Source organism: Micromys minutus, assembly GCF_963924665.1.
Source record: "Micromys minutus genome assembly, chromosome: 29".
Classification (NCBI taxonomy): domain Eukaryota; kingdom Metazoa; phylum Chordata; class Mammalia; order Rodentia; family Muridae; genus Micromys; species Micromys minutus.
Genome location: NC_137964.1, coordinates 15,185,467 through 15,212,817, shown reverse-complemented (window position 1 = coordinate 15,212,817; position 27,351 = coordinate 15,185,467). Strand labels below are relative to the sequence as shown.

The following is a 27,351-nucleotide window of genomic DNA, read 5'->3' as shown; positions in this document are numbered from 1 at the left end:
CTTAAAAACTACTCTGTAATGTCTGCTTTGGGGGAAGAGCCTACTTACCAAATTTCTTGCAGAAGAGCTGGTCAACCATCTTCCTCAGTTTGGTGATGCGAGCATACCATTCCTCCTTCACTGTGAGGGACAGACACACATTTTCCTGGGTTTAGCAGCTTTTCCTTAGTCGGGTTGTTGAATGTTATGATAATACCCGAAGTTAATTTTTCTCCCTTTGACAGAGTTACCTTTAAAACTTCAGGAGATACTACAAAGGGCAATTCACATTTCATTCCGAGGAACACAAAACAAACTATAATTTCTTTTTACATCCTGAATTAGATAGAACTGATGAGCCTTTATCCAATTAACAAATGCAGACTTTACAATATACTTTTTAGTTAATTTCCTTCTGAGACAGTCTTTCATTAAGCCTGGCCACCCTGGAACTCACCAAGTAGACCAGCCTGCTCTACCTCTCATGTTCTGGGATTACAAGCATGGCCAAGCATGACAGGTAGAACATATGTGTGCAGGTTGGCCCAGAAACACAGTACGTCTCTACCTGTCTCTGTCACAGCTTCTGTAGACAGGACACAGAACAAGACACGCCCTGGACTGCTGATTGACACGGCAACCCACTGTGGGTGGTGCTATCCCTAGACAAGTGGGTGTAGGCAGTGTAAGGGGGTAACTGAGTGTAAGCCAAGAGAAGCAAGCAGAGGAAGCATTCCTTATAGTGCCTGCTTCAGGTTCTCCTTCCAGCTCCCTGCCTGGGCTTCCCTCTGAATGGACTATGTCCTGTAAGCCAGATGAAGCCTCTCCTCTGCAAGTTCTTTTGGTCAGCAACAGAGAAAAGTTTTAGAGCACAGTCTACCCATCTATCTGAGGTTATTAACAACAGCGTGACTCCTCTACAGGCACTGCAGTTCTGGATGCATGGTCTGGAATGACTCACAGCTGCTGGCCAAGGGTCTATCCCTTTTTTCTTCCAAGATTTTAAAAAATGTATTTAATACATGTGAGTGCTATTTTTATGCACACCATAGAGTCAGATTCCATTACAGATGGTTGTGAGCCACCATGTGGTTGCTGGGAATTGAACTCAGGACCTATGGAAGAGCAGTCAGTGGTCTTAACCGCTGAGCCATCTCTCCAGCCCCAAAGGTCTCTTTCTTTATGAGGACATCAACCTAAAGGGGAGGCAGTGCTGCACTGAGTGGTAACAACCCATCCCCACGCACATGGCCATGGCTAACCAGAGGCTGGAGACCCACCTCCTGAGGCTGGCTTATCGAGCTGTAAATCTTCTCGGGTTGAGTTCAGAAGCTCGTGTCTGAAAGGACAGAATCAAATGGTGAATACTTGCCAGGCAGCAGGTAGCAAGGAGGCAAACAGAGCACACATAAAGCGCTCAATCGTCAAGACTGACTGCACGCCAGCACACTTAGACCAACTTCAGATCCTCTCTCCAGAATACAAAGTGCAAACTGTGCTTCATGTGCTCAGAGAGAAAGAGCTACCTCTTGCTACAGGATTTAAAATTTTTTACAGTAACATAATCCTTTAATCTTATATTCAAAAACTATTTTGTTGTTTTTAAAGCTCTCTCTATATACCTAACAATGTATGTGAAGCCAGCGATGCTACATTTTTCTGAACAAGCAGCCTATAAAACACATGAGCCCTAATTTGCACAGCCCAGGGAGCTCCTGACCAGGGTGGCGAGCAGGAGCCGCACCGCCTAGGGCTTTGGAAAGCAAAGGCTTTTCAGTCTATGACAACCTAACAAGCCTCAAGTGCTTCATTTCCTGTATACTGTTTTGAAACAGGACCTCCCTAGGAGCCCAAGCTGACCTGGAACTTGCTATGTAGACCAGGCTGGCCTCACTGGTAGAGATCCTCCTGTCTCTGTCTCTTGAATGGTGACACTAAAGGTTATGTTCCAAGCACATGGCGGTGCTTTCCTGTCCTGACCCACTTTTCAGCCCCATGTACTAGACTGACAGTCTTCTGCCTTTGTCTTTTTATTTGACTTTATTGTTTTACTAATTTTTAACTTAATTATTTTTATTTCATGTTTGATGATTTGTCTATGTGTTCTGTGTGAGGGTGTCGGGTACCCTAACATACAGCTGTGAACTATATGGTTGCTGGGAATTGAACCTGGGACCTCTGGAAGAGCAGCCAGTGCTCCGAAACTGCTGAACCATCTCTCCAGCTCCACCCCTCATTTTAAATGTATGCCTGCTACTTTACTTCAGTTTCCTACACAACATTTTATCTGTGCCCTCACACATAAGAGGTTCCCTCCATCTTTCGGATTTGCTGCAATCACTTTACAAATGTCCTCTTAGATCTTAAAATGTACTGCAATCCTGGCCAAGAAATAAGGAAGTGGGCTGGCAGGATTACTTAAGCACAAACTGCCACGCTCGACAACCTGAGTTTGATCCACGGAATCTTTGCGACTAGTGGGAAGAGAACGGACTCCTAAAACTCTCTAACCTCATGGGCACGCATGTGTGCATGAGTATGCAAAAACACACAAAGATAAATAAAGAAGTAAAAGGAACAAATATGGACGGTACGGGTGGCTGCCATTTAAGACGGGCGACTCAGCATCAGCACCTCTGACAACTCATTTGCTCAGGAAACAGTGAGGGATGCCACCCTTGCTCAGATTTTCAGATTAGTGTGAAGGGTAGATAACACTTGCCTCACTTTCCTATTCATTCTTCCTTCCCAGCTTTGCTTCTGTGAAACTTCCAGTCTTATGTGCACATGCTTTCAATCTTCCAGACTTGAAACAGTGGCTCTCAACTCTCCTAATGCTACAACTCTTTAATACAGCTCCCCATGCTGTGATGATCCCCAACCACAACTTTATTATTATTTTGTTGTTTTTCAAGACAGGGTTTCTCGGTGTAACAGTCCTGGCTGTGACAGAGACCAGGCTGGCCTTGAACTCACAGAACTCTGCCTGCCTCTGCCTCCAAGTACCATAACATCATTTTTGCTGCTACTTCCTAACTGTAAACTTGCTGCTGCTATGAATTATAATGTAAGTAATTTGGAAATAGAAGTTTGCCAAAGGGGTGGAGAACCGAGTAATACACAGATGCTGTGGCAACCTTTCTTAGTGTGAAAATCAGGTGGGCAGGAGCTCATGACTAAATGCTTGCCCTGGTCTGACCTAAACACACAGGGCACATACTACATGGTGGAAGAATGGCTGCTGCCATGGGAACGGCTCAGCAAAGCACTCTCTCTGAAAGCAGGAGGACCAGGGCTCAGATCCTCTGCATCCAACAAATGTCAGACGTGCATAGTGGCCCAACTGTAATCTAAGTCTCAGATGGCAGAGACAACGGCTAGGGTGACACAGGCTAGTCTGACTGGCTCAATCAGGAATTCTGAGTTTGACTGAGAGAGACCCATCTCTAAAGAGGGCAGTGGAAGAGGGATCTACCATAATATTAACCCCACAGCCTACAGACCAGCACACACACGTGCATCCATGTGTCACAAATGCACACATACCAAACATACAAACACAGGGAATATACACTCGCTCAAGTTCTTACATACAGCCTGTGATTAATATTTGTCAGCATTAAAAAACAAAACAAACTGTACCAACCAAAACAGACAAGAGTCCCATACACGTGCACACGTCTTACTTCTTAATCACAAAGCGGATCCTCTCCTTTGCCAGCAATATCCTCTCAAGGCGAGGAATGCCGTACGTTGATGGCCTTCTGAAAGGAATCCCTTCAGGAAGCCCTTCTACATAAAGATCTTCCACATGGGACTGGAAAAGAGGGTATGGGATCGTCACCGGACCTTTGGCTTTTATAGCTTGAGCTTTAGGATGAAAAGAGAAAGGGACCATCATTACAAGACGAGGCTCTGTGGAACCCCACACCAGAATGACAGGCGATACGCAATGCTGCTTTGTCTCCCTAAGTTTAAGCGGTGAGTATGTGTATCTCAAACACGAAACTGCCGAGATGTTACAACACAAGCATTCATTATCTGTGACTGAACTTATACAAGGATTTCTCTCGAGTAACAGAATGGAAAACATCTTGATCTGTAACATTCATGAGAACAGCCATTTCTTTACCCGGGGTAAAATATGCAGCAGTAATAGACCATATTCTCCGGGCTGTGGACAAGTGTGTCACCAAATACAGAGTCCTTGTCACACCAGCATCACTGTCAGCTGGTGTTCCATGGACAAGTACGTCTGATAAACATTAACATCTACATTAGGGCTTCACCAGCATCACACATCCCCTAATGCAAACACCAAGTCTACATAGCAGTTAGAATTCCTCCTGGGGCTGGAGAGACGGCTCAGCGGTTAAGAGCACTGACTGCTCTTCCAGAGGTCCTGAGGTCAAATCCCAGCACCCACATGGTGGCTCACAAACATCTGTAATGGGATCTGATGCTCTCTTCTGGTGTGTCTGAAGACAGCTACAGTGTACTCACATACATAAAGTAAATAAATAAATAAATCTTAAAAAAAAAAAACAGAATTCCTCCTTCGGGGCCAACCACCACTGAAGTTCCTTTCAATGTATAAAACATGATTGTTATGACAATTTCACAGCAGCTAACACACAATTATTTTCTTCTATATAAAAGAATCTTGGTTGGCATCCATGAGGGTGAGTCCATCACTCAGGAGGCAGAAGCAGGGGGGATCTCTGAGTTCCATGCTTGTCTCAAGTAAACAGAACAACCTTCATTACCCTGCTGCAGAGCACAGGGCCAGAGCTAATTAAAACGTGAAAGCACAAAGAACAAGCACGGACACTGCAGCAGCCAGCATCCCGCACGTCTGTGCTCTTACCAGACCCTCAGTCAGTCCCCGCGCCCACTCAGAGCAAAGACATGGCACCCTGGCCTCGCTCTGACCTGCCTGCCGTTCCTCACCACTTCTACACGACAGTCTGCCTTTCCTGCCTTGAAAGGGGCGAATTAAAAGCACAAGCTAAGACCTGAACAGAAAGTGGGAGGGATGCTAAGGGACTCTTAGGCAAATACATGAAAATATGAAACGTTTAGCAACTTTACTATTATTATATTCTAACTCTAGACTTGCACTGAAGATCTCAACCACAGTCAAGGCATATGCTGGGGGCTGGAGAGATGGCTCAGTGGTTAAGCACTCGCTGCTCCTGCAGAGGCTCAGCCCCCGTATGTACTGCAGCTCACAACTACCTCTGCACAAGGCACACAGAACATCCAAGCATCCAAAACACCGACACATCTAACAGAAAAATGTTTCCAAAAGTTTCCAAGATCAACGAAGTATAATGTGTGAGCATGCATCTGAGCCAGGCCTGATGGCACACACCTTCAACCCCACACTCTGGGGGCAGCGGAGGTGTGTCTATGAGCTCGGAGCCAGGCTGGGCTGCACAGCACATCTGGCAATGAGAGCTTACAGTGAGACTTGGTTTCCTTCCACTTGATGGTAATCTGGAAACCGTTTCTGATACGCCCCACACGTATAAGGGACAGGTGTGAAGAGGGCGTAACTCCCTGCCAGACCTGCCTTCCTGCTCTGAGCAATGGCCTGAAATGAATGGCTGGGGCAGACATACCATATTTTCTTTCGAACAATTCTTCAACTTGTTTCCGTAGGTCAGTGATGCGCGCGTTCCATTTCTCTGAAAACGAGAGGGATCTATTTTCAGTACCAAGGGCAGCTGGGCACTGGATGCTCTCCAGAGCAGACAACCTGCCTATCAGCCCACCTCTGCCGGGCTTTGTTCCTGCCTCCCCAAGGGTCCTTCCTTTTTCTGTGGTTCTTGGGAATAGCTGGAGACTGAAGGACATTTGAAACTTGCTTTTAGAACAGTCTACAGATCGCCTCTTTGGAGCTTTTAAGCTTCTGAAGATAGGTGATCAGAAAAGGGTGGTCCAATTAGGGCTGCCAAAACAGCAGCAAGAAAGAGAGGCCTACACAGGCCCTGTGGGACACCTCCTGAAGCCGGTTAGCTGTGGAAAAGCAAGGCTTTATTGGAAGGTGGCTGCAACTTCCACAGATGCTGAAAATAATAAAACAAACTCACATACACACAAACTCCAACTGGCAGAGCATCGACCTACATCTATCCCAACTGGAACAAAAAGAAAAATTTTAAATATGGACCACAAATCTAACTCACCCCTGATGTTTACTTGGTGCCTTAGACTACATGGAAACAGAGGAAACCAAGGGACTACCTGGGAAAATGAAGGAGCCAAATGCAGTCTTCTCCCCATGGCTAACAGGCTTCACACAGACCCACCGCCTCTGACGTCACTGCTGCAGACAGACACTTACCGAAGTTGAACTCCCTCACTTTTCGCTTGCCGGCATTGGTGGGCTCCGGCACTGGTGGGGGCGGGGGCGGCTCACTGCTCTTTGGCCTCTTGGTGGGTGGAGAATAATCATCGTCTTGAGAAAGAAAAACCTTCGTTACTATGGGAACCAGCTGCTGGGGTGACAGTGACGTTGTGAGGGCAACTCTGGGCACTCACAACTTTCTATATGACCATGCTGCAGCTCCAGGCTGCACCACCGCCCGCCGCACCACCGCCCGCCGCACCACTGCCCGCTGCACCACCGCCCGCCGCACCACTGCCCACTGCACTGGCTGAGGGCCAGCTGCTCATCCCCTCTCATCAGTGTCTCCCCTCTTAGAATCGTCATGGCTACAGTTAGGCTCAACCTTAAGTGTTTTGAGGAAAAAGGTACTAACGGCAGCTATTTCACTGTAACAGTACAAGTGTTGTAGAAAAAGAGTGAAGGCTGAATGAAAGAATAAGATTATAAAGGACTTCGATGGCCTCAAACAACGGGGTCGGGGAGGGGAGGGGGAGAGGAGGGACAGGGGGAGGGCAGGCGGGGACAGACTGTGTCAAACACTACTGCACTTGGTTTCTCTTAGTTTAGGGATTTTTTTTTTCCTTTTAATATTTGTTTCTTTTGGGGCCTGACTTCATGGCATTGGGCTCTCCCACCAAAGCACCAGCCTTCCTTAGGATCCTCCTGCCTCAGCTTCCTAGGTGCCAGGACTGCCGCATGCACCACCAAGCTGGCTCTGTAAATCTTTTCAATAGCACAGTGTTTCCAGAAAGCAGATAGAGGTGTGGACTCCTTCAACAACGAGCTATGTGCAAACACCCTGCAGGAAGGGGGCACAGGTACACACAGGCCAGTATGTGTGAAGTTCAACGGCATGGAGGGACCTCCAAGTACTCTCAATGCACCCAACCTGGAGCAGGGGATGCCTGGCCCAAGTAAGAACAGCTAGCAGCCTCCGGAGGAGGTCAGGACCCACACCTAAGCTTTCAGCTTTAACATCTGCAAATGGAGTTCACAGAATCTTTAAAGCTGGTATAGTCAGGTGTGGGGGGTGCACCTTAATCCTAGCATTTGGGAGGCAGAAACAGGTGAATGTCTAGGCCAGTCAGGGCTACACAATGAGACCTTGTCTTAAAAAGGAAAAAACAAAAAAGGTGTGAGCAAGAAGATAGAAAACTCAAGGTCTTTCTCAGCTACATACCAAGTTCAAGGCCAGCTTGGGCCTTGTGACCCGATATAAGAAAAACCAATAGTACAGAATAGAAGTAATTGCTATTTGGGGACAATAGCTATCAGAAACAAACAATATAATATTATAACAATATAACACAACAACACATTAAGCTAATTATTTTAAGGTGCAATTGTTACTCTCAAACAGACGTTTTTTTCTTTTCTTCTAAAGTCAAACAAGCTGAAGCCAGGTGTGGTGGCCCAGCATCTGAGAGACAGAAGGCAAACTTGAGGCCAGGCTGGGCTTTCACAGAGAGGAAAACCAGATGTAAGGGCACCCACTGTGATCCCAGCACGGAGACAGATTCAAAGTTCCAGGCAGGCAATAGAGAGTTCAAGGCCAGCCTGGGCCAAATTAGACTCTCTCTCTTTCTCTCTCTCTCTCTCTCTCTCTCTCTCTCTCTCTCTCTCTCTCTCTCTCTCTCTCTCTCTCTCTCTCTTAAGAAAAATGAAACAAAGAGAGGCCAGGCAGTGGCTCAGACTCAAGTTGACTTTGGGTTTAACTCTTTCTACTAGGTTCCTCAAAAGACGGTCTGTTTCAAAGCCAGGCTGAAGAAAAACAGCCAGGCAGATTTTCTTCTAAGTCAAGAGGTCACTTCTTGGACAGGGTATGGAGTAGCTCACACCTTTAACCCCAGCCCTTGGGAAGGAGGCAGGAGGATCTCTATGAGTTCCAGAACAGCCAGAGCTACAGGGGGTGGAGTCAGGCATAAGATATGCTGGTTGTTTATGAAGATAATCAATCAGACACGAACATAAAAAAGCCTAGAGTATTTAACCCACTTAACACTAACATAAAATGCAAAATTATTTAAAAACACAGCCTGGTTGTGCTCTCCTGTGAGACATGAAGGTACAACAACAAATAAAACATGGGGCTGGATGCGGGGCTCAGCAGGAAAGCGACTGCTCACAAAGTCCCGGGTGAGGCTGCTCCGTGCTGTCCCACAGCTCTTCCCGTTGGGCCCATCACCTGTCGCTTGGCACTGGGTCCTCTCTGGTTTAAAGCACTATAAATGCTGGCTTAGTCAAGCACCAACAAACTCAACAGTCACCTCAATGGCTCCCGCCCTCTCTGCCCAAGGCAGGGGCCTCCTTCCCCATACAACCTACTCACGGTGGCCTGTAGCCTCAAGCTGATGGGTATGAGCTGTTGCTGCTCCAGACAGGAGCATCACCAGGCACACATGTGGCTCTTATGTCTGTGGAGCTGACTAAATGAGTGAGGACTGTGACCCCATTCGAGTGGGTGGCACACAGTTCTGCAGTAACGTGTGTCGGTGTGCAGTGAACCAGTGAGCAGATGGATCACAAGCATGCAGACATTATTTGTGTGGTTTTAAAGAAAAAAAAAAATAAAAACTAACAGAAAAAAAAATTCCAAGACAGTTCATCCATGAAAACACAGCATGAATCAGAAAACAAATCTACTTTAAAGCAACTTCAAGAAAAGTGAAATAAAGTCAAAAGTCAAGTTCAGAAGCTGAGCACAGAGAGTGTATGCAAATGATTCAGGTGCTCAAATAGTTTGGGACCAGGGCTGTCAAAGGCTGCCATGTGATGAGGAGACAGCTTTTCAAAAGCATCTCTTTATTACCTCTTACAAAAAAAAAAAAAAAAAAAACATACCAAGATCAGTCCATCAACTGATCTGCTGGGGGAGTGAGCGTGTGTGAGTAAGTACATCCTGCCGTCCCCTACATGAGCTGTCCAGCCTCTGGTCATTACACAGCAATGCTGAGGCTTAGAGTACGTGTGACAAATGTCCTACACCTCCACTGGACATATCAAAGGACGGGCCAACCTAACCCAAGACATAAGCTTGACATTCACGAAACTGAGGGCTGTGCGGTCCGACTGCTCCACAGCTTCCCAGACCTGGTTGCTCAGTCAGCCGTGAGCTGCTAAGGACTGCCTCTGGCCACGGGATTGCCACACACAAGAGCCCAGAGACCACACTGCAAAATCTGAACAGGGTTGTTGTTTTCCTTATTTTGTCGTTTTTTTTTTTTCTAAAGTGTACTGGAAGTGCAGAAAGATAAGGTGTGAGAACCCTGTCCCCAGGGAGCAGAGAGGCTCACCTTCCTTAGCCCTTTACAGCAGGCCGGCACCCTCATCAAGTACCTTCTCTAGATATGCTTGGCCTCTATTTTTTTAAAAAGATGTACTTATTTTATGTGCATTTTGGTTTCACGATTGTATGTGCACCACATGCATGCCTGGTATCCCTGAAATCCAGAGGAAGACATTGGATCCCTGGGACAGCCGTTATGGAAGGCTGTCAGCAACCTGTGCACCACAGAGGAACATCGAGTGCTCCTAGCTGCTAAGTCACCTCTGTAGCCCCATGCTTTTCCTCTTAAAATGGTTTCATCAGGATAGTCAGGGACCGTTTTCCATCCCTTCAGTTTGTTTGTGTGATTTTAGTGCTGTAAGACGGGATTTACTTTGCAAACAATCTTAATATAGCCACTATACCTCACACTTTTAATCCCAGCAACTAGGAGGCAGAAGCCAGTGAGTGGATCTGTGTGAGTTTGAAGCCAGCCTGGTCTACACATCAAGTTTCAGGACATCCAGACCGACATAAAGAGAACTTGTCTCAAGAAAAAAAAAAAAAAAAAAGGAAAAAGAAAAAGAAAAAAAAAGCACCAGGCAATAGCAATGCATACCTTTAATCCCAGCACTCAGGGGGGCAGCGGCGAAAGGCTACAGAGAATTCATGTCTCAAAATACTAGGAAAAAACAAAAACTGAAAACCCAACTTGGCTCTTTATCTTATCCAAGTTTTATTTCTATAATTCAAAAAGCACCCACTTTTCTCATTTCTGTCTAAAGAACAAGGCTGACTCACATGCTATAGCTTTCTAGACGTTAATCGGGGCTTTTAACTTTATAAATGTGTAATTCATTCGCTCCCTGTCGGGGAGGGCAGAGCTGCTCACGGCCAGGATATAGAGAGCAGGCGCTTGGTCTCTTCTGCTACAGGGTCCTGGGATTGGACTCAGCCCATCGGACTGGGTGACAAGCACCTTGACCAGCTGAGCCACCTCACCAGCCCTTAATACATTTTTAATTAAAGGTGACAAAATTTCAATCCTTCGACTGAGTATAAAGAATTCAAAATAGCTTTCAGGTTAATAAAATCACGCCAATGAGAAAGACGAATCTGTGTTAGTTTACTGAGAGCAGCACACGGAGTATGAAGAGACTTCTATTAGGACAAAGTCATCAGCCTGCTCACAACTTTACTACGATGGAGACACAACAGACAGGCACAGAGAGAGACACAGAGGGAGACAGAGCACACCCAAGCTCCCAAACCAAGGAAAGTGGTGCTGTGGCTGGGGAAAAAGAACGCCCGGCTGTGTGGGACTGGGGGCCGGACTGTCATAATTCATCTGTGCTTTGCAAAACCGCAGATATCCACACAGACACACATGCATGTAAGTCATCTGTCAGCAAGGGACTGCCACCACTGTCAGATGAAGGGCAGAGTGGGTGAGAACTCCTGACTTCCTGTGCTGCTCAAGGAGTGCTAGGAGACAACGGGCTAAAGGGAGGAGGGGCTTGGATGACAGTGTGCACCTCTAACCCAGCACTCGATAACAGAGGCAGGCAGATCTTAAAGAGTTCAAGGTCAGCCAAGGCCTCACGGTAAGACCCTACCCTAGAAAAAAAAAAAGTTAAAAATATTAAAGGCATATGCCTTTAACCTCAGCACTCGGGAGGCAGAGGCAAGAGGATCTCTGAATTTGAGGCCAGCCTGGTCAAAATAGTAAGTTCCAGGTTAGGCAGGGCTACAGCGAGACCCTTTCTCAAAACAAAAAAAGAAAAAAAATAAAACAAAATAAACTTGAGTAAAGCAACTTAGCTAACAGAGATTATTTTAGAATTTAAAATATGTGTAACCACTGCTTCCAAACATTCTCCAAAGACAAACAGTGTGTTATCCATGAAGGAGTATCTGGGTATTGGGGGGGGGGGGGGCGGAGAGGGGTTGCTTTAAAAGTTACCAAGTATGATGGCATATGCCTATAGTCTCAGTTACTTGGGAAACTGAGGCAGGAGAATGGCCAGAACCTAAGAGATTGAGGCCATCCTAGGCAGCCTTGTCCTCCCCTTTTCAGACTAAGATGCAGGGGGCTCCAGTTTTTCTTAAATTTCTTGTATTATAACCCAACATATCCTGGAATCTGCCTCTATGTGTGGCTGTAAATATGAATGTCCTTTTCCCTCCATAAGAACTGCATGGTTGTCACCCAGTACGCCCAGAGCACTGGGGAGCCTGCGGGGCGTGGGCTGCTCTGTCCCCAGCTTCCTTCAGAATGGATGAGACACATACTCAGTGTGACTGTGACATGATGCTCATGACCAGAAGGGAACTCTTGGAGTCAAGGCTTAAGTAACTAACCTTCAATGGTCACCTCAACTTCAGGGTCCTCACTGGTTTCTGAAGGGACATGTTGAGTAGAATCTTGAAAAAAATAAAATTCTAAAATGACATTCATTATTCAGCATACCCGTGTGCACCAACACTTACTGTCTGGGACTCCAAAAGCAGCCTACAATAAAATGCAACTGGTGTTTGAATTCATTTCATGCTCTTTAAGGATATTTGACCCTTGATTGTAACTGGGGATAAAAGAAAACAAAATGTAGAAAACGGCTGGAAGTGTTAAGACAGTTACCAAGTTACCTGCTTCGGGGACCCGAGAGCCCATGTTCTTGGGGGGGGATTCGGTTCCAACAAACTCACAGCTGTTTCCTTGCTCTAACTGGAGAAAGCCAGTGAGAGCAAAGGAAGGCCTGCTTTCTAGTCTGGACACTACGGCTCTTGCCTCCCAGGCACCCTTGCAGTGGTCTACAGTTAGGTGAAACCACCACCCACTTGTTGCAGAGGAGAACTTCCCAGGGAGGGAAAGCCAGGGACCAGCATGCACAGTCAGCTTTCTCGGTCAGTTGGTCAGTTTGCGGGATCCTCAACTGAGGTTTGTATTATTATACAAAAAAACGTACATCCACGGAAAGAAGGGTTAGTGCTGGGCGCGGGCGTTCATTAGCTCATTAGTTCTTTATTTTGCAAAGGCTGACAGATTAACTGATTGGCCAAAGGTGTCTGCTGCTTTCAGCACAGGGAGAGAGAACAGAAAGAACCCAAGTGCGCTCAGCTGTTAACACGGGAACACAGCAGCAAGAATTTGGTCAGAAACGAGTCTCCCGAGACCTAGTACGTATTGACAGACTCGTAAAACCGTGAAGCGGTCTGGGTGCTGGCTGAACCATGCAGGTCCTGTACATATCTTGTTGGTAGCCAGGCTCTCACCTAAGACCTACCACAGAGGATTATGGGACCACCTTCCCAAGCCCGCCAGCGAGCTCATCATAAAGCCAATCACATATCAAGAACATCTCAAGTATTTCTTTTTATGTTTTACTGTTTTAAGACAGGGTCTCACGATGTCGCCTGGGCTGGCCTGGCACTTACCTCGTAGCCCAGGCTCATGGGTGATCCTCAAACTCATGGGTGATCCTCCTGCCTCAGCCTCCCAGGCGCTGGGATAACAGGCGTGCGCTACCACACCTGGCCAGACCATCAACATTTCTGAGAGAAAGGGATTCCTACTAGAAAGCCTACCTACTTCTGCAACCGAGTGTGAAAAGATCAGCCCATGTCTTTGTTAGGCTCACCCCACCCCAAGAGAAGAAGGTAAAAGGTCAAATTTCATTTCCTAAATAAAATGAAACAACAGATAAAAGAACTGCAAAGTTGCTGGATAAATCCCCGCCCCCACCGTGTTCTATAAACAGCAGCTAATGAGAGGGATACAGATTCTGAAGCAAGAGCCAGCCGCCTCAGCAGCTATCTTGGAGAACTACAGGCCCTCTCCCAGCACGCAGCAGTGAGGGTTCCCACATGCTGGGCAGTCAGGTCCCCACCATTCCCCAGCTGTACTGGCTGAGGGCCAGGGGGATGAGGATAGCTCAGTGGCCCGCAGAGCCGCAGCCATTCCTGAGGTAGCTGTGGATGTAACAGCGGTAAGAAGACAGAAAACTTCTCAGCCACAAAGTGTACCTGTGGCCCTACGGGCAAACTGGGGATGGCAGATATTTAAAGCTACATAGAAAACAACCAGGACCGTTTCAGTTCTAAAACACGGACAGAAGGCGGAGCTGTTTGTCCTCAGTGTGTCCCTCCAGCACGGGACAGCAACAGGCCAACCCGCCAAGAGGGCCACTGCCGGTGGTGGCAGCCACGCCCGGTGCCTGTTAGCTTGGTGAGAAGCACCTTAGTGAGAAGCACCGGATGCCTCCTCCCTAAAAAAGGAAAGTGTGGGCCATGAAGACCCGCAACACCGGCTCGTCTCCGAAGAGCAGGTATCAGGGGGTTACCATCTGATGAGCCACAGATGCAGAAAAATCTAAGTCCCTCCTTTCCTAACCTTCCGCTGGCACTTCCACTTCCGTTCCCTCGTTGCCTTCTGCGGAGTGATGGCTTCCTACAAAGAAAACGAAGAGCATATACTAAACCAGTAAAAAAAAAAAAAAAAAAAAAAAAAATCTAACAGTAAAAGAAGAAAATCTAGGCGACCATACAATTTAATATAATAAACAGATAAAAATATTTTTTAAAAAACTCAATAATAAAATCAAACAATGTTTTCTAACTCAAAAAAAAAAAAAAAAAAGTAGCTCTTCTACTTGGAAGCTGAGGACCTTTGAAAGTACAAACAACCAGAACAACACTATGCAGGGCTGGGGATTTGGTACTGGTCACTGTCGCCACATGCCACCTTGCTGAGGGGTGCTGGGATCTGAGAAGCAGTTACAGCCCAGGTACGGTGCTCATCTACCAACCACTCAGTCAAGACACCAAACCAGCAGAAACCCTTGCTTTGCCTGGAGTTTTAGCTAACTCAAGACTTATTGTGGAATGTTCCCTCTTTTCCTTTGGTAGAAGCTACAGACACTCTCATACAATTTAATCAAAGTTGTACTTTCAACGCTTTAGCTGAACTTTAGAGACTATTTTCAGTTTCAAACACATCTTGGTTTAGGAAAAAACCTGCCCTGCTTCTGAACATGGGGCACACGTCCAGCCTCCTGTCGGGTCAGGCAGCCGGGGAGAGCAGCTCCTCCTACTACAGCGAGGGGACCAGGAAAGCTACCAGCCGGGATGCCAGAGGGCCACGTAGGATCCGGGGCAGAGCCACCCCCAAGTGCACCAATCTCTAAGTGTCAAGGCTGGGACAAGGGAAAACACCTTCGTAACCTGCCAGGACAGAGGAGTCCCAGAGGGGTGGGCGGCAGGTCTCCTCAGAGCTGCTGTGCTGTCTGGTCTGCCATGACGGTCTTGGGAAGCTCCCGCTTGCTCTACAGTGGGAGCTCACTCACAGCTAAGGGCAGCACTGTGTCCACAAGTCAACCTGTGAGCATCCGGCACAGTGTGCCTCCTCTACTCCCCTTTGACCTTAACTTTAGCATTTATGGAACTGTCAATTCTTTGACTGCATAACGTCAAAAGAAACAGAGGTGAAGCCAAAACACGTGAAAAGGGAGAGTGGGCCAGCTGCTGGCCAGGAGTGGCCGGGATCCTGAGCGCAGGCAGGGAAGCTGCTCATGGGCACGATGAACTCTTGAGTATCCCTCTGCTCTAGTAAAATGTACAGACATGAAAGGCACAACTATTTACCTCATACAGTAATTGGAAGGAAAAGAAACCTCATGAGATCAAAGCCAGAGGGGACTAAGGAAAAGCCACCACTAACAGATATGATCAAGTCTGGGAGCACGGCACAAGTTAGCCAAAGAGTCATTTAAGAAGCACAGGGATTTACAAGAGATAGTCTGCAATCCTTCCCAAAGCTAAGCATCGCCGCGGCCTTATTGCTATCCACATTGCTAACCCGACAGTAACAACCTGACTGTGCTGATAAAGGTATAAAGTGTACTTTACCTTCAATGGGAAAGTGTGTCATGTACCCATTTCGAGATTCATTACTAGATTCACAAAAGGGAAAATGGTTTTTGAAAAATTTTGCTTGTGAAGTTCATTTATGTTTTTAAAAAAAAAAAAAAAAAAGGCCAATACATTTTTTTTCCTTTTCCATTTGGAAAAGCAATATAGTTATAATTATTAAAACAGTCTGTCCAATATAAAGAAACATTAAATACGAACAGGATGTGGGAGAGCACAAGTGGAAAGGTGATACCTTGCAAAGCCTTCGAAAGGGGGAGCTTTTCATCAACATCATCAGTTTCAGAAGGGCCTGCTTTGGGATACAAAGATAAGCTTCAAAAAGAATTTCAAAGCACATGTTGGTCAGATTAGTGCATATCTGGGCGAGGTCTATGGAATGGTGGCCTTTTTAGAAATAAAAACAGGCAAAAAGATGATGTTAGCGAATGGTCCTGGCACATGGGGAGAGGGGTAGGGTGGAGATATGCACGTGGTTACTGGGGATGACCAACAGGATGGCATGGAGACCATGGGTGTCTGAGGGGAGGCTCTGAGGGCTCAAAGGGAGCCCAGTGATGGCTGCCACAATGCCTAATGCTTGCTTCTTCCTTTACGGGCATCACTTAAGACACAAAGCTTCAACCTCCCTGGGCTTTCTGAATGACACACACTATCTTGTGGTGGTACCGACCACCACAGAAGCGCAGGACAGAGCACCAGGCATGACCAGTGAGCCCCTCGTCCAGATTACTGCTCATCAGTCAAAGTATTTGGAAAACAGGAAACAACAGGAGGGGTGTTATTTGGGGGGAGACGAAGGGGGTTCAAGTACACAAAGGGAAAAGAGACAAAACAGAGCCACACACACACAGATGGAGATGGTGGAATGGAAGTCCGTTCACTAGGGAACACGCTGCAAGGGTACCAGGCACCCCAAAGCCACAGCTCTAGGCAACACGTTTTACAGTACATTACACTCCGCCTCAGTCAGTCGGCCTGGTGCTGGGGGTGAGAGTGGGGCTCCCTGCTCTAGGTGAGCACCACCCACGGAGCTAAACAAGCTTTCTGGTAATGAATCAATTAAAAGAAACAAAGCCCTGTGTTCAATGGCTGCTTCTTAACATAAAGCAACTAACAATAAAACACAGCCTGTGGCATCAGCCCTCAGGAGGGTAAGGAGAAGCCCAGCTCCAGGAGCTGGGCTCACAGCAAAACCACACAGTCAGAATGAAACAAAGCATGAATCCAAAGCGCTCTCCCTGAACACAGCACAAAGAACACCCTAACCCACTGCTTCTCAACCTTCCCAACACTGCAACCCTTTAATACTCTTGTTGCTAGCTCATTAACTGTAACTTTGCTACTGTTATGAATTGTCATAAACACCTGTGTCTGTGGTGGTCTTGTGACCCCTGTGAAAGGGCTGTTGAGAAAAGCTTCGAAGGAAGAACCTGTGGGGGACTACACACACAGTAGGAGCAAGGGGCACGACATTCAGGAGAGGCACTGTAAGACTGTGGTGTGGCTCAGGCAGGGACAAAGCTCAAGGCAGCTGCCTGGCACTCAAGGCCCTGGGTTCAATGTCCAGAACAAAAAGGGGAGCGTGGAAGAAAGAAAAACAGAGGGAGAAGGGCAGAAAGAAAGAAGGAGAAAAAGGGAAATACCCACAAGACACTGCTCTACTTGCCTGGGGAATAAATAACCAGCTGAACTTGCAGCTTAACTAAAGAAACAAAGCAGTTCCACGAGGGCAAACGCCAAACTAAGCCCTCAGGAGGTGGAGGCAAGAGGATAGAACCTAAGTCATTCTGTAAGGAGCTTGAGGCCTGAGATCCAGGACACCCTGACCCAAGGCAAGCAAACCAGCGCTCTGTGCAACGGCTACACTCTAATGAGAAGCAAGAGTGGCAGTGCGGTGTCCGCCTCAAACCCAGCACCCAGGAGGCAGAGGTGTGTCCATCTCCATGAGTTTGAGGCCAGCCTGGTCTACATGAAGAGTACCAGGACTGCCAGGGCTACATAATAGAGACCTGTTTCAAAAAACACCAAATAAATAAAATGTCATCTTCCCAGTGTAGGACCAGGAGAGGGGGAAGACATACTCAGAGCAGGCGATGAAGACGACCCCAGTTTAGAAAATACTAGAGGTGGGGACATTTTATGTAAAAGATCAGTCTTCCTGTTAACTTTATGTGCACTGGAGCAAGGCACTAACAACCAAGTCTAGCTGCTCTGCAACATTTTAACTCTAAACACAGCCCTTATCTCAGCATGAAGAATAAACTGTTCAAAACCAACTGCAAATGACACAGCAGTGGGCCCAGCGGGATAGGTCAGGGAATAAAGGCACTTGCTGCCAAGCCTCATAAACCAGGTTCGATTCCCAGGAGCAACATAGTGAAAGAGAAGACCTGACCACCTCCACAATGCTCACTAGGTTGTTTCTGTTGTTGTTGTTGTTGTTGTTTTTAAAACTGGGTATCACTGACACTCAGCCATAAATGTACAGAGTTATCTGCTCACTGAAGGACCATAAAAAAATTACTCCAGGAATTTGTAAAACACTCCATATCCAATAAGGCTTATTACTTTAAGGAAAATCAAGTTTTTACTGGGCAAGTGCAATCCAGAACCTGGTGAAGAATTCAAGAAACAGAGATACTGAAGTAGCTGCTAAAGTGTCTATCTGTTTGAGGCAAGGTGTCCCTGTGTATGTATAGCTCTGGCCGGCCTTGGCCTTCCTCCAAAGTGCTGAGAACGCACGCATGTGCTACCTACCACAATAAAACTGCTAAGATGACCCAGATGACTGTACAGGTGAAGATGGGCTACAACTCACATATTCCCAACAGGAAGGGGGACCGGGAACATGGCAGAGTCTGTACGTGCTCAGAGAGCAAGTGTCAGGAAGAGAGACTGCATTAAACAGTAGTTACCTTGAATGTTATACTGATAGTAATCGGGGTCTTCTGACTCCTCCTTCACTGTCACAGCAGCCATTTCCAGAGAAATGCCTACAAAACAAGTGACATCTCCGGTATGTCACAGCTCCAGGGCACTGTGCAATCAAATCCTCACACATTTAAAGACTCTGAAAGGGCAAATGTTCATTAGGTGGGTGCTGAAAGAGGACACCTGCAACCCAAACCAAGGTCTCAGAGACTGACAGGCAGGTAGACAGACAGACAGACAGACAGACAGACTCAAACAACTAGCACAGACTTCACAGTAAAAACCAATCAGCTCTATGGGGAAAGGTGAGAGGGAGTGAAGGGTGGATACCTCACCTCGCTGTCAGGACAACGGTCACTTTAAGACGGAGGGGACCTGCTGTTCTCAGTGGGGTAAAACTCCACTGCCTGACAAAGACTCAATCACTCAGCAGAGAAGGAAGGCCTTGAACACACGCCCGCACGAGCTGAACCATTTATCCTCCTGCCTCATGACAAGCCTACCAACAGCCTCACCACCTCTCACAGATCAAACACTAAGAGCCGACACCATAACCTGTCTAGAAAATCCTAACTGCAACACTTTATTGACTTTAGGCTGAACAAATATTTTTTCTACGTTAAAAAAAAAAAAGAGAAGGAAAAGAAAACCTTGTGCCTGGTTCAGAGAGGCAGGCTGAGGAGGATTAACCCCTGAGTTGTAGGACACCCTCGGCCATACAGCCACACTGTCTCAAATTAACAGTAAACCACCAAGGGGGCGAGAGGAGGACAAGAAAAACTGTAATGACATCTGTGCAGGAAGAGGCCACAGGGACAGGGCTGGAGACAAGGATGGGGTGAAGAGCAGGTACAGCGTGTGCAGAGGTCTGGGGTTCAGTACCCAGCACACAAACACCTGTAACTACAGCTCCAGGGAATTTTGATGCCCTCTTCTGGCCTCTCAAAACACTGCACTGAACTCATAAACATATACACCGAGACACAAATACAACTTTCTTTAACCACCCCCTCAAGAAACCTTTATTTTATTTTTGCTTTGAGACAGAGGTTTCTCTGTGTAGCACTGGCTGTCCTGGAACTTGCTCAATAGACCAAGCTGGCCTCAAACTCAGCCATCTGTCTGCTTTGCTCTCTCATCCCAGCTTTAAAAATTCCTTTATTTGAAGTCTGGAGAAATGGCCCAGTGGTTAAGATCACTACTGTTCCAGAGCTGGCTCACAAACATCTGAAATGGGGCCCGACGCCCTCTTCTGGTGTGCCTGAAGCCTTTAAAAAAAATTCCTCTAAAACACACACACACACACACACACACACACACACACACAAAATGCCAGAGCAAAACGTGTCACCTTGAATGCTAACTTTGAAAATTAAGTTTAAAAGCCTTTTAAAGCCCTTGAGCCCTAAGCCCTGTACGAAGAAGCACAGAGAGCTGAGGAATACTGAGAACAGGAGAAACCGTCGCCTCTGCTGAGACACGCGCAGTGTAAAACTTCACACTAAATAGGTTATATTTAGGAGAGGGGGAGGGGGAGGGGTGAGAGAGAGAGAGAGAGAGAGAGGGGCCATGAAATCTAAAGAGTGTAAGGCAAGACTGGATATATGGCAGATTTTAGAGGGAGGACAGGGAAGGAAGAAATGATGTAATTACACTACAACCTCAAAAAGAAAAGGAAGGAAGGAAGAAAGGAAGGAAGGAAAGAAGAAAGATGATAATTATAAGAGTAAAACTGGTTTAAAATGGAAGCTTAGCAGTTAAGAGCACTGACTGCTCTTCCAGAGGTCCTGAGTTCAATTCCCAGCAACCACATGGTGGCTCACAACTACCTGTAATGGGATCTGATGCTCTTATCTGGTACACAAGCATACATGCAGATTAGAGCATATATACACATTAAATAAATACATACATGCATACATCTTTTAAAAGATGTTTAAAAAGCCACAACCTTGAAAACACAGAAACTAGAATTTATTGTTTTTTAAGTCTCAAAGACACCATCACAGAAAAATGAAAGAGCAAACACAGGCTCTAAGAAACATCTGCAAGACCATATTTCTGACATATCCAAAATATATGCAGAACTTTCAACAACTGGGGAAGAAAACAACAATAAGCACAGGTTAGAGAGCAAACAGGACCTGGGCAAGTGACTCCTGGGTGAACACTTGCCACACAGCATTAGGACTGCAGTCTGAACTCCAGGACCCATGTGCGGCTGGACATGGTGGTGCCCGTCTAAAGGCTCTCTACAGCGATGGGAGGCAGAGAATTCTGGGCACTCACAGGTCAGACAGCACATGAGGCTGCTGTCTGATGTCAACAGGCACGCCATGGCATGCATGTGCCTGGGACATACACACTCTCTCCTCCTCCCTCTTCCTCCCTCCTCTCCGTCTCTGTCTGTCTCTGTCTGTCTCTGTCACACACACACACAAACAGCTAATGAGTCCATGAAAGAAATGTTCAGCGTCATCTCTCTCCCATGAGGAAATGACAACTGAGACCACAGTGAGTGAGCTTGAGAGATAGCTCAGTGGTTACAGATCTTAGCTACACAATCCTGAACATCAGAGCTTGGGTCTGCCAATGCCTGCAACTCCAGCTCTGAGGGAAGCAGTAAAGACACAGATCACTGAACTTTCAAGCTACAGGCCCGGACTCTGAGAGGCCCTGCCTCAAAGGAACAGTTAGAGTAGAAGACAGTGGGTGGCCTCCTCTGGACCTGGAGCAGACACAGGCGCACAACCTCCTACCCCATGCCCACCCCCAACTAACTAATTTACCATCCATTTCCATACAGGCACACGTACACAATTAAGCGTTATAAACAAATCTTTAGGGGCCCCTCCTCCAATGGAACTGGGTAGAGTAACACATGCCTGTACTACTGGCACCACAGAGACTGAGGCAGGAGGCTCCTAAGAGGCCGATCTGCTCAGCATAAGACATCATAACTAAGACTAAAACTGTACCCTTCTCAACTAAGGAAAATGCTTTACTTTACAATAGGTTTTAAGAGTACGGATACATACCAGAATCTTCTGTGGGTTCAGTTTTCACTTTGATGGGGCCACAACTGAAAGGAAGAAGAAACGTGGATCATGGGGTGCATCTGTGAGAACCGCATGCACAGATGTCAATGGCTTCCCTGACATCCAGCCTCAGCTAACAAGGGCCTATGCACGGCTGAGCGGAAGCCCACAGGCCTGGCGTCACCACCTGTGACTCCAGCACTCAGGAGCCTGGGGCAGCAGGCTTCTGATGAGATTATCCTGGGCTGTGACCAAGTGTTCGGCTGCTCACTGTACTTCTGGATGTGTGCCGGACGTGTGGCCCTCAGCCTTCTGCTCTTGGGAACTCTGGGGCAGGGCACAAAGTGCTGGGGAGGATGGCTTACCTTCCACCAGGAGACAGCATGGGCCTCTCAGTGTCGGCCGCCATCACCCGACCACCTACGAAGCAAATTACATTCAGGTTCAGTGACATTTGTTGGTTTTGGTGGTTTGCTTGTTGGTCTGGATTTCTGGTTTATTGACACAGGGTTTCTCTGTGTAACCTTGGCTGTCCTGGAACTCACTCTATAGACCAGGCTGGCCTCTGACTCTGAGATCCACCTGCCTCTGCCTCGAGGGCTGGGGTTAAAGCTGTGTGCCACCACAGCCCCCACGTCCAACTCCTTTTGTTGCTGTCGGTTTGATTTTGGACCTGGAGAAGAAATGTCAGAGACCTGCAAGCACAGACAGCCCTGAGCTCACTGAGTTGTCACCGCACCAAGACAGCTGACAGAAATATGGCCCTATTCAAGGTCTGCAGATCTGCCTCATGTGGGGGGCTTTTGTTTTGGAAATGTTCGCCAAGTAGCTAATGATCAGTTACCCAACCTGTGGTACATTTCAAAAAGGTGAATTACACTGCAATTAAAAAAACTGTCTTGCCAGTCTTGTAGGTATATAGGAAATCCAGGCATTTAGGGATACTGAGACAGTTCGAAGCCAGTCTTAACTACACAGCAAAACCCTGTCTCACCCTTGCATAGCCTAACATGTACAAATCCCCAGCTTACATCCCAGCATTGTGCAGGGGTGCTGGTAGAGTTAAACATGTAACCAATCTTACACAGCCCTTCCTTTGAGACCCAAGAATCGATATAGCCCAAATTTCCTTCACCACAGAATAAGCAAACACATGTGTATCCCATCTATATCACAACGCAGACAAAAATCAAAGAGCCTGTGGCCTCAAACTTTCCAGTCTCCTGCTTCACCTCCATGAGTGCTCAAAATAACCAAATGAGAAGCAACTGGCTGCTGGTTTTTCATTGCTGAAGCCTAAACTCAGCCTCCCACACTGAGCCAGGACTCTCCCACTGTGTGTCCCCAGCCCTGATTCAAAGGGCTAGCACTGTACGGTACTAAAAACGTATTTAATGTATCTTAAACTTAAAATGGATGAATTTAAATGTGTCGATTATACCTTAATAAAACTAATACAATTTAATTTTTTTCCATTTAACAGAAATACGTGTAAGTCACATGTGGTTACATGTGCCTGGCAGGAAGTTCAGGCATTGAGGCCAGCCTGGGCTTTACAATGAGTCCAAGGCCAAGCTGGCCACCCCAGATTTTTTCCCAGAAAAAAAGAAGTAAGTGCGTGTGTGTGTGTGTGTGTGTGTGTGTGTGTGTGTTCACACACACAGATCCATTTGTCTTTTCTCTTCCATCTTTATGTGGTAGAAAGGACTTCTATGGTACTATCACCTTTAGAACATGTCAAATTAGGAGCTGGAGAGATGGCTCAGTGGTTAAAAGCACTGGCTTTTCTTCCAGAGGTCCTGAGTTCAATTCCCAGCAACCACATGGTGGCTCACAACCATCTGTAATGGGATCCGGTGCCCTCTTCTGGTGTGTCTGAAGACAGCGACAGTGTACCCACATACATGGAATAAATAATCTTAAAAAACAAAAACCATGTCAGGTGGGGAGGGCAGAGACAAGGTTCAGGAGTTAAGCGTGCACGCTGCTCTTGCAGAAGACCCTGTTCAGGTTCCAGCAGCTACGACAGAGCAGAGAGCTCACGCCTGCCAAGAACTCCAGCTCCAGGGGATCTGATGCCCTGTGCCCTTGTTTGGCCTCCATGACCATGTGTGCACACACACAAATAAAAAAGAAAAAGAAACAAAGCATGTAGATAGACTGGAAGGGTGCCACTGTCTCATCTCGTCCTCATTCCGTGGAATGGCCAGATCACGATAGAGGCCTGGGGCCTCGCCCTCCACCTCCAACGACCTTCCTCAACCCCTCTGGGCTGTTCTTACACATGGCTGCCTTATTTTGGTCATGGCCACTTGATAGCCGTTAACATCTCCTAATTGATGAGCCACACTCCAGCGTCAGGACGGCCCTTGGAGAAGACACTCCTTTGCTCAACACTGCTCTGCCATTCCAGTAGTATGACATCAACCGAGTCATTCTGAGGACCGGGAGAGGACAGACAGGGCAGATGGGAACATCAAACACCACATAGCTCTACATATTCACCGCAGTGAGCTACCACGGGTTTTTCACTGATCCCGATTCAAAAACCCAGCCTGCCACCGTGTGAGCAAGGCGACATACTCACCGAGGAGTTTCTTCGGCTCGAGGAAAGGTCTGCATGGAAAGGAAACAGGAAACAAGGGATGAACACTCAAGGCTATAGTAAGCAGCAACACACACGTCGTCTGGATTACACAGAACTGTGCCGATGTGTTGAGCACACATGAACAATCTGTGACGGGCAATATGGGAGGAAGCACCTCACCTCTTAATGATGAAGGAAATCCCTGCCTTGTTCTCCAAAATCCACTTCAAGGTTGCAAGGTCGTAATGTTCGGGGTGCTTGAAGGCGACCCCCTCGGGAAGCCCCTGCACCACCACGGCCGACTGGTCACGCAGCATCTTCTCATATGGGACAGGGACCACTGTGGATTTGCCTAAAGCTTTCCCTATGGGAGGAAGACGTGAAATTAGCATGACCCACACAGTCACAACTGAAAACTGAATCACCACAGCTGGGGAATGACTCCGACTGCATATGTAAAGTGTCATTTAACGAGGACACAATTTTGGGTTTCCAACACTCACATAAACTTTGGGGCAAGGTAAGCTCGTAACTGTAATCCTAGTGTTGAGAGAAAAAAAATTCTGGGGTTCACTGGTTACCCAGTCTAGCCAATCACAATCCAGAAAGAAGTGCTGTCTCAAAAGTAAGAGGATACAGGGGTAAGAGGGGTTGGAGGTTGGAGGAACAGCTCAGTGGCTAAGAGCACAGCTCTTCCAGAGAACCTGTGTTTGATTCCTAGCACCCACAATGCAGCTCACCACCATCTGTAAGGCGTGTTCCAAGGGATCTAGCATGTTCTGCTGGCCTCCACAAACAACAGGCACACACATGGTACACTGACAAATATGCAGGCAAAACAAGTCATACAAATAAAATTCCCTTAAAATTATAATTTAAAAAAAATCAGCGATGGGGAGCTGTCAGGATGGCTCAGCAGCTGAGAGCGGCTTGTTGCCAGGCCTAAGGACCTGAGTTCAATTCCCAGAACCCACACGGTAGAAACAGAAAACCAACTTCTTCAAGTTGTGCGTCCTCTTACCTCCACACATAACACTGAGGAATGCATGGATAGAGGCCAAGAGATGTGGACAATCACAGTAAGTAAACATAAAAAAATTAAATATTAGGTAGAGAGCAATTCCAAAGACACATGAACTCCAAGCGCACACAGCGGGTACAATGAAAGCAAGCACTCACACACGCACACATACATACAAACACACATGCGCACATACATGCATATCACAGATAAACATACTAACTAACTAAACTAACCCATCAAGAACTTATCACAGGCAGATCATGGTGGCCTACACCTTTAATCCTAGCACTTGGGAGGCAGAGGCAGGTGGATCTTTGAGTTCAAGGCCAGTCGGGTCTGCAGAGTAAGTTCCAGGACAGACAGAGTTACAGTGAGAACCTGTCTGGAAGAATAGAAACAACAAAATGAAAAGAGCTTACAGAAGCTCAGTGAGTGGTCTTCTGACTGTTCTGGTGGTATCTGACTTCAACATTAACTCAACATAGTATTTCAAATAGCACTTTAAAACATGAACGTCTGACTCCCATGTCAGCTAATTCCTCAACCTGAAATCTGTCCAAAGGGCCAAAATACAAAGTACTCAGTGTACCTCCCTCCAGCCAGTATGGCACATCTATAAGGCGAGCTAAGTGGGGGACTGCGGCAAGAGGATCCAAGAAAGTTCAAGCCTGCCTGAGGGTAAGAATATTGGGCGTTCTTTACCTGTCAGCCCCAGAACCAAAATAAATTATAGTGATGACTTGTTATGTCAGTATGATTTTTATATTTATTTGTTATATATATATATAAATACATGGGTCTACAGCAGACTCGCCGTGTGGAGAGTTGAGGATAACCATCAACGCCAGAAGCAGTAACTCTGAGGCAGCAGAATGGCTCAAAGGATAAAGGCCACTAAAGCCTTGTTGCCTGAGTCTGAACCCAGAACTCACAGAAAGTGGGAGAACTGACCTCCTCGTGCATGCCATGGCATACATACATAACCCCCACACACATGCAGTCTAGAGTTTGCTGTTGCTTTATCTTCTGAGATAAGCTCTCACTGTGCTGACCAGACTGGCCTCAAACTTAGAGATCCACTCACAAGTCACCATACCTGCCCAATAACTAATGGCAACAAAATCAATTAAATTAATTAATTACCTACTTATTTCTGAGTTCTTTTGACTTAACCCCTCAAATTTACAAATTAATCTACTAAATTTGTAAACCATTATATGTCAAATTAATTATAAAATCTACCATTTAGGAAACATGGCATACTGGCCAGGGAGACTGCCCAGTGGGAGGGACACTAACTCCTCACAGAACAATCAGTTCAATCCCCAGGACCTCCACAAAGTTGTCCTAACCTTCACACCAAAGCTCTCACACCCACAAATACACATGTGTGTACATACAAACACAATTTTTAGAGAAGAAAATACCAGTATATGAGGTATTTTTCCCAAATTTTACCATAACAAAAACAGAAATAGTCCTCCACCGTTTTTCTGAGTGTTTCAATTTCTACAGCATCCACGCTCATCCGATTGGCCTGGGTTGTAGACTTTATCTTATGAACCTCGGCGGCCTTTTCCTCTTCTTCAACACCTGTAAAACAGCAGTGACGAAGGGTCACATCCACTGCCCCAATCTGCTTCTCTGTCGCTACAGTAACACCTTTATGGCAGGAGAGAATTTACTGGCTCTCAGGTGACAGTCCCTCACCAGGGCAGGCCATGGCAGAGACCACAGAGGAGCGGCGCTTACTGGCTTGCTCAGCCTGCTTTCTTATACAGCCCAGAACCACCTGCTCAGGGGCAGCACATTTGTCACCAATCAAGAAAATGCCCCACAGACCTGCCACTGGGGCTCCTACTGGGGAGCTGGTTGGTCAGTGCACATGGTACAAATGAACCAGCCGAACACCATTTTCCTACTTGGTCTTTTGTAACAATATTGTTATGCCCTTTCCCCAGCCTGCCTCCTCTGCTGCCTCACTAAATCACCAGCTTTCCCTGAAACTTGTATCTAGCCAGCCCTGGTCTAGTAGTCCTTTCCTCGGTCTGGGTATACAGGCATGACCCACCACACCCAGGCACTATATTCTAACGGGTCTCTTACAAAATCTCAAAGGGAAAAGGAATAAGGGAATTTTTGAAAATAAACACTGAGCTAGGTGGGAATGCTTATACCTGTAATCCCAGCACGGGGGAGGGTGAG

The 27,351-nt window shown here is 46.8% G+C and overlaps 1 protein-coding gene across 8 annotated transcripts in view; it reads right to left on the bottom strand.

The window, feature by feature from the left end:
- GTF2I (general transcription factor IIi) overlaps positions 1-27,351 on the bottom strand; it is a 67,326-nt gene that overhangs the window by 17,957 nt on the left and 22,018 nt on the right. Inside the window, exons 4-17 of one of the 8 annotated variants that reach the window (XM_080941272.1) lie at positions 26,605-26,739; positions 24,303-24,486; positions 24,123-24,151; positions 21,901-21,955; positions 21,536-21,579; positions 18,482-18,559; positions 15,799-15,858; positions 14,029-14,085; positions 12,000-12,062; positions 6,329-6,442; positions 5,604-5,669; positions 3,666-3,849; positions 1,260-1,318; positions 49-120 (exon numbers count right to left, since the gene is read on the bottom strand). In XM_080941272.1, coding sequence (XP_080797398.1) covers positions 49-120; positions 1,260-1,318; positions 3,666-3,849; positions 5,604-5,669; positions 6,329-6,442; positions 12,000-12,062; positions 14,029-14,085; positions 15,799-15,858; positions 18,482-18,559; positions 21,536-21,579; positions 21,901-21,955; positions 24,123-24,151; positions 24,303-24,486; positions 26,605-26,739 — 1,200 coding nt within the window. The remainder of the gene's footprint in view (positions 1-48; positions 121-1,259; positions 1,319-3,665; positions 3,850-5,603; positions 5,670-6,328; positions 6,443-11,999; positions 12,063-14,028; positions 14,086-15,798; positions 15,859-18,481; positions 18,560-21,535; positions 21,580-21,900; positions 21,956-24,122; positions 24,152-24,302; positions 24,487-26,604; positions 26,740-27,351) is intronic. The other 7 variants (XM_080941274.1, XM_080941273.1, XM_080941276.1 and 4 more) reach the window with 7 other exon arrangements.